This window comes from Vigna unguiculata, chromosome 2 (assembly GCF_004118075.2).
Source record: "Vigna unguiculata cultivar IT97K-499-35 chromosome 2, ASM411807v1, whole genome shotgun sequence".
In the NCBI taxonomy this organism is placed as follows: domain Eukaryota; kingdom Viridiplantae; phylum Streptophyta; class Magnoliopsida; order Fabales; family Fabaceae; genus Vigna; species Vigna unguiculata.
In genome coordinates, this window is record NC_040280.1 from 12,577,421 (window position 1) to 12,589,399 (window position 11,979).

At 28.1% G+C, this 11,979-nt stretch overlaps 1 protein-coding gene across 1 annotated transcript; it reads right to left on the reverse strand.

The window, feature by feature from the left end:
• Positions 1–599: 599 nt before the first annotated feature.
• On the reverse strand, positions 600–3,721 carry LOC114173256 (transcription factor FAMA). The gene is made up of 5 exons (XM_028057529.1): positions 3,612–3,721; positions 2,397–2,526; positions 1,506–2,249; positions 998–1,423; positions 600–900 (listed from the first exon to the last, which is right to left on the reverse strand). Exons 2-5 carry the CDS (start codon positions 2,418–2,420, stop codon positions 811–813), a joined length of 1,284 nt encoding a protein of 427 aa, XP_027913330.1. The 5' UTR covers positions 2,421–2,526; positions 3,612–3,721; the 3' UTR covers positions 600–810.
• Positions 3,722–11,979: the final 8,258 nt, after the last annotated feature.

Genomic DNA, 11,979 nt, shown 5'->3' on the forward strand with positions numbered 1-11,979 from the left:
ATATATATATATAAAAGATTGTCTATTGAAATTTTTAATATATCATATAAAAATCTTATATTTATATTGATTTTTATAATTTACTTAAATAAAATGTGTATAAATAAGTGTAATTTATTATTTGAACAAAAATAATATAGATTAAGATTTGTGAAAAAAAAAATAAAGATACATAACTATATTACATACATAGTGACAGTAAAGTGAATGGGTAGTTTATATATTTATTATTATTATTTTATTGTCCTGCATATAGAAGTTATGAGATTTAAATTGTTGTAATTTTAAAATATGTAAGAAGAGTAATTATAATATATATATATATATATATATATATATATATATATATATATATATATATATATAAAATTTATTACAGCTCCAAAGTATCATTTGCCGCATTAATCTTGAAAAAAGGGTATTATTTCGTATCTTTTTGAAATGGAAAAAAATAGTGGAAATAAAAAAAAAAAAGAGGAAAAAAAGGTAGTGACGAGTGAAACTGGTTTAAAGAAATTAGAGAAGAAATGAAAAAAAAAAAAAGGTTAAAACATCTCTGTACATTGTGTTACTTTTGAGAGAGAGAGAGAGAGAGAAAATGATAGAAAAGCCATGTTATTGTTACCGCTCATATAAATCATCTTGTTCAGTCATCCTTCCGATAAAGACAATATATAATAAATCGAAACAACATATGATGAAAAGGTGTGGTGTAAAATGAATGTAAGTATAGGAATCAGTAGTTATTCTTGTACAAACACAGCACCTACACTAGCACACAACATCTATAATAACGACATATAATTGTTATCACATGGTAGTGTTTGCATGGATAAAATTGAATATCTGCTGCACCGAACTGGCTATATCTTCTGCGGTGAACCTTGAATCACTAGCCACCTACATACACAGACAGACATTAGTCGAATCAAGTTAACACAAGGATCTTAAACTAATTCATAGATCTTAAAGTAAACATAAGGGGATCCATGTGTACCTTGACATTGAATGAATAAAGAACTGTTTGTTCAATGGTGGTGATGTTGGTGTGAAGGATTATTAGTTGCAGATCTTCAAGTGCAGCAATGGTTTTGATCAACTGTCCTGGCCTCCTCCTTGATAGGATTTTGATCATGGCATCAAATCCTAGAAGCTTCACTTCAACATCAGCCAAACATGACTTGCTCTCTGCTGTTTCTTCACGAAGTCCACTCTCCAACTCCACCAGCTTCATCTGTTCGTTCGGAATTGTCAAAGGTGGAAAAAAAGGAGGTTGTTGCTGTCCAATCGAGGGTTCCCCAACTTGTCTTGCTTGAGCTTCTCCCAGTAGCCTCCTCCTCTTTTGTGACTCCAAACACTGAAGAAGTTGCTCCAATTCCCTCACAAACTCTATGGCTCCCCCAATTATAGAAGCTTGATCACCCTACACAACAAAAAACTTTTTTAGTTTCAAGAGTGCATGATTTTAATGGAATGGATTATGATTTCAATTGATCGTTTAGTACCCTTTGAACATATGAACCGGGCATGAGTGATCTAAGCACACGAAGATGCTCATTCATTTGCTTCCTACGATTCCTTTCTACTGCTATGTGGGTCATGCGTTGGCTCTCAACTTCTTCACTTGTCTTCACAGTTCTTGGTCTCTTCCTCTTGTTCTTGTTTTCCTGCACTCCTGCACTCTTCTGAGTCTCTTCCTGACCCAGAAACCGAATCTGCACGGAATTGTTGTCATCAGAAAGCCGAGTCTCTTCATCTTCTCTCATCATCATTCCCTCTTCACCAACCCTCGACTTCTCCTCCATATCCACCAAGTTGAACCTCTCATCGTGATTTTCCGCTTCACCATCAGGGTCCTCATTCACCATCAGGTTCTGCTCTTCCTCCATCTTGTCGTTTAACACTGGAAACTTGAGAAAGTAAACCGGATCTAACCCAGATTCGTCACAGCTTTTTGTTTGATTCAAAGCCAACTTAGGTCCAAAATCCGCAAACTGCATCACGTCTGCAAAACTCAATTTATCATAGGATATTGTGCCGGTGCTGGAACCACCGTAAAAACCGTGTGGTGGTGGTGGTGGTGGTGTTTGAGGCATGTAATCCACCATTGATCCACTGTTGTTTTCATCACCAGAAGCTTGGAACTTCATGAGCTGGTGTTGATGCTGATTTGGTGGATAAAGGTGGTGTTGGTCGTGATCTAGAGAGTAGTCAAGTGTGTTGAAGCTTGGAGGCATGGATATCGGTGCCTGCAGTGATGGAGATTCAGCAAAATTGGAGCAAAACAACATATTGTGATGATAAGAGAGGGTGAAAAGATCTGACATGAAAAGCTTTAATGGAGACAAAAACATAAAAGAGCCACGGAAGATCTATAAATATATGTATGTCTGTACCGAATAGTTGTGATCTTTCTCCATTCTTATTAGCTTATAAAGAAGATGACTTTAATCGAGAGAAACCCTAATTGACCTTACTTCATGTTAAGACAAAACCCCACAACGAAGTTTCTCCAGGGCCCTCCACCTGCATCATTTGGCATGTCGACTAATTAAGTATCATAAGATATATGTATTTTGTTAAAAAAAATCAATATTATCATATTTCGATCTATATGTTTTTGCTTCTTCATTTTATTTTCTCTTTCTATTTTAATTTTCAAATTGTCACCATTTCTTTTATCTACTTCCAATTTTCAAACAACCTTGATCCTTTCTCTTCTTTTTGTTACTGTTTTCATGTAAATATTTCGTAACATAAATATAAATTAAAACAAGGAGATGATTTTCTAATACTTAAATATATTTCAATGGAATAAGTTTATTATTTTTCTTTTGAAGTTAAAATTGATTTTAATAATCATACAAGTTGCAAAAAATAAAATCTAGCTGTACTTTACCTATCCTCTATATATTGTCAAACATGTAATAAGATGCTTAATAATAAAAGGAAAATTATAAAGATATACCTTTTAAAATACTAATATTTTAACTTTCTACTTGATTTATCTCAATTTATTTTATATTTTAAAATAAAAATACTCTTTTATTGGTGTTGAATAAATATGTAGAATAAAAAATGTGATATTTGTGTATGATCGATCATAATAAAATAGAAAACTATATTTACTATGTAAATGACCTATAAGATAAGAATCATAGCTTACCACTTTGTTTATAAAACAATTTGCATTGAGATCAGGATTATATGTGATCATTATGTGCTCAAAATCTCTGACCATAATTATTTACATTACTTTGTAAAATAATTTGTTTCATTAATAAAAGACTAAATCATTTTTTTTTTAAATTACAAGTCTAAAAAATTTAAGTATACAAGACATCAAACACACTTGATTCAAACTTAAGAAACTAAAATATATCAAGTAAAATTATAGAAAAGGTGAAAAAAAAAAACTAAGAAATAAATTATGTGATTGAAAAATAAATCCACTTTTGGCAATAACAAGATAAACAGAGATATCTCCCAAGATAATTTGAATTTAGCATGTAACATAAACAAGTACAATAAGTAACATATATTAGAGTTGATTTGATGCAATTGAAGAATAATTAAGCAAATGAAAGACATAAAAATGTGAGATAGGGAACCTGATTAGGGTGAGGGATGCAGAGAAGGGAGAAAGTGAAGTGGGGTTGAGAAAGAGATGTGGAGTGTGGCCCAGGAGTAGACCAGCAGAAGAGGACGATGGAAAAACGAAATGTTGTTATTGAAGAAGGTGATTTTTTGTTGATATATAACAAGTGTGGGGGCGCTGGGGTGGGTTTGACTTCTTGAAGGTCACAGAAAAGGACAGAGAGAGAGCCTAAGCCAGATTAATTTGCACCTCACACATTCACCACCTTTTATTAATGTTTGTCACAAGCCACCAACGCTCTGTTTTACTTTGCCGCCTTCCTTCATGAGGTAACTATGAACTTCTACACTTTTTTATATCTACGCTTTCAACTTTCAATCTTTCAACCACTCACATTAAGCTTCGGGATTTAGAGGGAATACTATTCTTCTTTTTTCTTTTTTTCTTATAGATATGCACCTTTCAATAATATTATTTATTTTTTTGTTGGTGTAGAATAAAAAATATGGAGTTTGTATATATATCATCGCCCTTTTTTTTCTTTTGTGGTTTGGATTTTGAGGATGTGGTGGTGTATGACTCACGTGGTCGTCACATGGATATTTTCTCCAAAATAGACAGGCATTCCAGTTTAGTTTTTTTAACATGAGTAGAGTCTTTGCAAGTAAGAGTTCATACGAGTTTTTAAAGCTTGGCTTCAACTTTCGTAAACAAAATTTAATTATTTAAGTAAAAATGAAGCTTCAATTTGGTTTATTCAATTCATTTATAGCATGATTTTTTTTTTCGTTTTATAATTTTTTTAATATTTTAATTTTATCAATATTTAATAACTATAGTTAGTCCACATAATAGAAAAAATGTGCTTGTAATATGTGAAATTCAATAATTCTAAACTATTAAATTTAATAAATACAAAATGTTCATGACTTATTGACTATTACACAAAGTAACCTTTAAATCAATTTGTTGTTCTCCATAAAATTAATCCATGTATTTTCATAACCAATAAATAAATATATATACTCGAATTTCAAAATGTATAATTTTTATTTTTTTAATTTAAAGTTTTATTATTTTAATTTTATTTATTTTTCACTTTCTATTTTATTTGATTTTTTTAATTCTATTTAAAATTTAATTATTTAATTTAAATTGTATTTTCATAATTTCTTTTATTATATACTTTTTATAATTTTAAATTAAAATTTATTTTAATATAATTTCTTACAAATTTAATAAAAATAAAAATAAAAAATAATTAAAAAAGCAAAATTTAATATATATATATATATATATATATATATATATTCTTTTTTTTAATTTAAAGTTCTATTATTTTATTTTAAATTATTTTTTAATTATATTAATATATATTATTTTTTATTTTATTTGAATTTTCTTAATTCTTTGTAAAATTTCAATTTTTTATTTTAATTATTTTTCTTTATTTTTTTATTGTGTATATTTTTATATTTTTAAATTCAACATTTACTTTAATATAATTTGTTAAAAATTAATAAAAGTAAAAATTAAAAATAATTAAAAAAATAAACTTTAAATTTAAAAAAATAAAAACGATATATATATATATATATATATATATATATATATATATATATATATATATATATATATATATATTTCCAAAAGTTCCCGTATATATATATTTTTTTACATTAGGAAGTCAAAATTTTTCACTGGATGTTGACTTTTGGAAACATCTTTACATGAAGTCGACATTCGGAAGTAAATTTGGGATTGTGATATGTGTATTTTTTTCTCAAATGGTCAAAAGTTAATTTTGGGTTTTAAAAAAATCTTGGAGATGAAGAAGAAATCTTGGAAGTGTAAAAAGAAATTCCTTTAACAGTCGTACATACATGCAACTTATTATGGCTTTGGGCCTCGTGCAGCTCAATCTATCGTTAAATTTACTGAAGGTGTTTGGACCGAGACCCAATGTCGACCAAAGCAAGGGGTTTCTCCCTACACTTCCAAAGAGTTCTACTGCATCTCCAAAAATTTCAAAGTTCTAAAAGTTAAAAATAAAAAAGATTCTCTTCCTCTGCTTTGAGAAATCCGGTGAACAGATTTGGAATTATGAACCGTCATTTGAAATCCGGTAAAATGATTTAACGGAATTCAAATCTCATTTTCTTTGTCTACCAACATTCGAAGCCCGGTTGAATTGTCTACTAGCATTCGAAGCTCAATTATGAAATTCAAAATTAGCTTCTTTTTTTATAACCGACATTGGTAGTCTGGTTGATGATTTCAATTTTGTTATTTTTTTATTTGATTTGTTTATAAGATTTAATTTCAATTATTTTATAATTTATGTATTAATTATTTAATTTTAGATTATTTATATTTTATATAAGTACATTAAATAAAATTTTATTATTTTAAATTTTATAGTTATTTTTACTTTGTTAATTTTTAATTAATAATGATAAATTTTTATTTAAAATAATTTTCTTTATAATATCTAGATTAATTATATTTAATTATTTTCGAGTTATTTTTACTTATATATTATTTGTTAGTTTTAACGTTTTTATTTATCTATTTGATTTTTTTATAAGATTTAATTTCAATGTTTTTATATTTATATATTAATTATTTAATTTTAAATTCTATATTAAATAAAATTATATATTGGCAATGAAAGTCAGGTTGGTAAACTATTTTTTTTATTTAAAATTGATATTTGTATACCAACATTCCGTTAGTTTAATTTTTTTATTTATTTTACATAAAAAATTTAATTTCAATTTGATTAATATTATTAAGTTACTGTTTAATTGTTTTTAGAATATATTTTATTAATATTTATTTATTTTTAATTCTTAATTTGAGTTTTTATGTATTTATTTTTATTATTTTTATTATTTTTGTTTTAATTTGTTATTTTTTTATTCATTTTATTACTTTATTTTTAATTTTATTTTTCATAATATTTTTAATTATATATTTTATAGTTATTTTTACTTTGTTATTTTTTAATTAATAATGATAAATTTTTATTTAAAATATTTGTCTTCATAATGTTTAGATTAATTATATTTAATTATTTTAAAGTTATTTTTACTTATTTATTATTTGTTAGCTTTTAATCTTTTTATTTATAAGATTTAATTTTAATTTTTGTTTTAACGTTTTTATTTATCTATTTGATTTTTTTATAAGATTTAATTTCAATGTTTTTATATTTATATATTAATTATTTAATTTTAAATTCTATATTAAATAAAATTATATATTGGCAATGAAAGTCAGGTTGGTAAACTATTTTTTTTATTTAAAATTGATATTTGTATACTAACATTCCGTTAGTTTAATTTTTTTATTTATTTTACATAAAAAATTTAATTTCAATTTGATTAATATTATTAAGTTACTGTTTAATTGTTTTTAGAATATATTTTATTAATATTTATTATTTTTAATTCTTAATTTGAGTTTTTATGTATTTATTTTTATTATTTTTGTTTTAATTTGTTATTTTTTTATTCATTTTATTACTTTATTTTTAATTTTATTTTTCATAATTTTTTTAATTATATATTTTATAGTTATTTTTACTTTGTTATTTTTTAATTAATAATGATAAATTTTTATTTAAAATATTTGTCTTCATAATTTTTAGATTAATTATATTTAATTATTTTAAAGTTATTTTTACTTATTTATTATTTGTTAGCTTTTAATCTTTTTATTTATAAGATTTAATTTTAATTTTGTTATATTTATATATTAATTATTTAATTGTAGATTATTTATATTATATATAATTATATTAAATAAAGTTATATACCGGCGATGGAGGCCCGGTTGGTAAACAAATTTTTTTATTTAACGTTGATATTTGTATATCTACATTCCAATTCTGTTACTTTAATTTTTTTGTGTATTTTATATATAAAATTTAATTTCAATTTGATTAATATTATTAAGTTGCTGTTTAATTGTTTTTAGAATATATTTTATTAATATTTATTATTTTTTAATTCTGAACTTGAGTTTTTATGTATTTTTTTTAATTTGTTATTTTTTTTATTACTTTATTGTTTTATAATTTTTGTAATTTGCAATTTTTTGTATTAATTATTTTCTACACTTTTTTAAAGTTTTATGTATTTGATGAATGAGTTTTTATTTGTTTATTTTTAAGTTATATATATATATATTTTATTTATTATTATTTTTAATTTTATGTTATTTTTATATTAAAAAATTATTTAACATTAAATTAAAAAGAAATTAAATTTTCAACCAATTAATAAAATTAAAAATAAAAATATAAAACAAATACGTTAAATAAATAAAATATTATACCTAAACCTGACACAGTACAGTTAACAAAATATTTGAAATAATTAAAAAGCATTTCAAAATTAAAAAACAATTCAAAAAATAATAAAGCAAAAGAAAAATCGGATTTCGATTTTTATTTGTGTAAAATGAAATGCGTGCTTATCATCCTGGAAGCTGATTTGTATTAAAAACAAATTTAAAATGAAGAATTAAAGATTTAACAAAATATTTAATTTTTAAAAGTTTGAAAAAAAATATACATTAAATAAATATATAATGAATCACTAAAAATATAAACAACTTAAAAATTTAACAATTGAAAAAATCTGTTTTCATGAAAACCGGATGTAGAAATCCGTTTAATTTGTGAAGCGGATTTCTAAATTCGTTTTTGGACACAACCGGATGTCGAAAGTCGGTGTATCCTTTCTGTCCAAATCCGTTTTCTGGAAAATCGGATGTCGAAATCCATTTAATCTTTGAACCAGATTTCTAAATCCGTTTAATTGTTGAACCGAATTTCTAAATCCGGATTTCGAGGGGGAGGGGTGCAGCATAAGAACCAAATACAACTCTCAACTCTCAGTTCACCTAACGCAATAACTATTTTAATTATTTTTACCTACTTAAGACAGAGGTAAGTCAGAGGGGTAAAATGGACCGCACAATTAATCTTTGGGGGTGCAGTAGAACTCTTTGGAAGTGTAGGGAGAAGCCCCCCTCCCCCCCCCCCTCAAAGCAATTAGTTGCAAGCCAACAACGTTGCAACCAGCTTAGCGCATCTATCATTGGGCCTTATTATTGCGCATAAACCCACATTTTTGCTTTGGATGAGAAGCAACACATCTTCTGGGGGCTACACATCTTCTACTGGGGGCTACACATCTTCTACTGGGGGCTTCTCCCTGCACCCCCAACCCTTTCTCCTATACCCCCAAAACTTTATATATTTCCAACTTTGGCCACAGTAAAAAAGGTAATGAAGAAAGAGAAAAAATAGTAAAATCCTATGTACCCCCTACCCCTGCAATGCTGCATCCCCAAAAATTCCCTTTGTGGATGTCGACATCCGCTTCACAAATTTTAATTGCGGATGTCCAAATCCATTTGGGTTTTTGAGGATCTAGAGGATTATAAACAACAGGGTTATGGCGTGCAGGGTCATCAAGAACCAAAGACAGGTCGTGGTGCTGGACGTTGACATCCGTTTCACAATTTAACGAAATGGATCTCAACATTCGTTTCACAAAAATAACCAAAAAAATTATAAAAACGGATGTCGACATCCGTTTCACAATTTAATGAAACGGATCTCGACATCTATTTCACCAAAATAATCAACAAAATTATTAAAATGGATGTCGACATCCGTTTCATAATTTAACGAAATGGATCTCAATATCCATTTCAAAAAAATAACCAAAAAAATTATAGAAACGGATGTCGACATCCGTTTCACAAAAATAACAAAAAAAATTATAGAAACGGAAGTCGACATCTGTTTCACAATTTAACGAAACGGATCTCGACATCTGTTTCACAAAAATAACCAAAAAAATAAACGAAGCGGATGTGGACATCCGTTTCACATTTTTCTGAATTGGATGCAACATTCGCAATGGTCACAAACTAAAATAGCAGATATATAAATGGAAACAAACAAACAAACAACATTCCAACAATCTATGATTAAAATGGAATGAATACCTGGAAGAGAAGACTGAGAAGAGCTGAGAGGTCATGAAAGAGCACTACTACTGGTGAGAAAGGTGACAAACAACTTCAATCACGTATGATAGCTTGACAGCTTGGTGCAGCACGTGCAGGGACCACTGGTGGACCTTGAAACAGAGATAGGGACCACCACATGTACCACATTTCACAGAGCAGAAAATATTGTGGAAGAAACAGAGAGAAGAAAACAGAGCCAACAAAACGACGAAATGTTTTGGGGGTGCAACGTTTCCAAAGATAAAAAGAACACAACCGGTGATGCAATAAATTTAGATTTCAATGCTTTCAACCACCCAGGCAGATAAAACTTAAATAGGGTCAAAAAGGTCTTTTTTGGGGGTATAGGAGAAACCTTGTGGGTGCAGCGAGAAGCCCCCCTTCTTCTTTAGCCTACGCGTTTAGCATCAACGTCTCCAACACTTCATCCAACGTGCATCCCATTTTGGGCCATCTAATTGCTGTCGCCCGACTCCTCTAACGTTAGTAACATTTTGGTGCTTCCAACACACCTACTAGCTTCTACGATTGGGCCTGAAACGTATCAGCCCAAATTTTCCACCCTATGCTAAGGTTTCCTTCCCTCACGAGTATCCCTTCCTTAGTTAGGGTCATCGAGACAACCATGTTTTTTTGGTTCATATTTTATGTACTTGCCTCTATCTTTGTGAAGAGGCATAGCCACCACTATAATGTAAGCTTAATGAATATATGATAGTGGTTATTATTGCCCATTTTTCGTCTAGTTCATCTCTTAGAGGTATTCGCCTCCTTAGAGTTTACAAAGTAGTGAGATTTTGAGAGGTTCATCCATTTCAACAAGAGAGAGTTTCTAAGTCTTCCGCTGCGAGATTCATTAATCTTCACCGATAGATCGATGATTTGGAGCTTCACGAATGTTTTCCACCGATTGAATCGTCATTTCGACGAATCTCCGTGACGACGATCTCATCACTTTTTGTATAAATGTCCTCACACTCGGTCTTTTTCCTCCACAACCATTTCCTTCCTCACACTTATTTTCTTCATCTGCATGCATCTTCTTCATTGGGGGATAAATTTGTCGCTTAAACTGTCTCAAACAAAATAGTGTTAACCCCTTTACTAATGTAGTATAAGGATTAACTCGGGTTAGTCCAAGGATAGAGCTAATGCAATGAAGCTCTTGAATGCAAAAGAAAATATTGTGAGCTTCAAAGATAAAACAAAAAGATAATGAACTAAATTCAAAGCACTTGCATTAAATAGCTAAAGAATTTGTTTCATTTTCAAAGTCCAAAGCAACTACTCGTTTAAATTAAGTATAAAGATAAGTGTGTGATCTACAAAATCAGATTTAGGATTTGAGAGTGTAAGAAAGGTATTAACATCCTATAATATCTGTTCGAAGAAATGTGATACTCTTAAATGTTTATTTTTCCTGAAAATAAGAAAAAAAGACTATTTAAAAGAAATAAAAAATGTTTTTAAATTTTTTTAAGGTTAACAAGGATTGACCTAACTCCTAAATATTTATGTACCTTCCTTGACCAAGGAGGTTGTTAGTTTTTGAGGTTGGCAAAAAACTATTATCCGAGAATGTCTCCCTAGGATCGACACCCCTGCAGAATGCTAGATGGTGATTCAAGATGTGCAATGATGTCACACCTCTCACTACTAAAAAAACTCATATTTCTTGTCAATTTCGTTTTAAATTTTTTTTCGTAGGAAATACTTATAAATTTTGTTATGAAAAAAAATTTGTAGGAAATTGTTGTTAATTTTTTTACAAAATATTTTGTATAAAACACATTTCGCAACAAATTTTGTAGGACCGACACCCATGTAGAATGCTAAATGGTGATTCAAGATGTGCGAGGATGTCTTCTTAGGATCGACGCCTCTGTAAAAAGTCAAGAACCGCTATAAATGGAAGAATATTCGAGAACGGAGGGAATCTTGATGGAAAATCTTATTCATATTTGGTGAATATAAACTAGATTAGGAAATATTATTGTTATTATTTACTGATTATCTTTTGATTAGATAATGTGAGGATATTTGATTAGGTAAATCTACAAAAATTGTACCCACTTAAACTATAAATAAAAATGTCACTCCCACAGTCAAATGACGAAATATTTTTGATCTAAGCAAGTCATTAGCTAGGGTTAAAGTATTTCCTTCTTTTGTCTTCGGTTTAGGGGTACTTTACCTTTTGACCATAACAAATTCAATTTACTATGGAAAATAAATTACATTGCTATAGGAAATTATTTAAAAAATTTCCTTTAGAATCTGACAAAAATTTACATTTGTCCTCCGTATTTCTATTCATGATGAAAAATATA

Coding starts and splice junctions, on each gene's coding strand:
- LOC114173256 (XM_028057529.1), bottom strand. CDS start 2,420: ATGGAGAAAGATCACAACTATTCG. Junction 2,250..2,396: donor AGAAAGATCACAACTATTCG/GTACAGACATAC, acceptor CCATCACTGCAG/GCACCGATATCCATGCCTCC. Junction 901..997: donor TTTATTCATTCAATGTCAAG/GTACACATGGAT, acceptor CTGTGTATGTAG/GTGGCTAGTGATTCAAGGTT.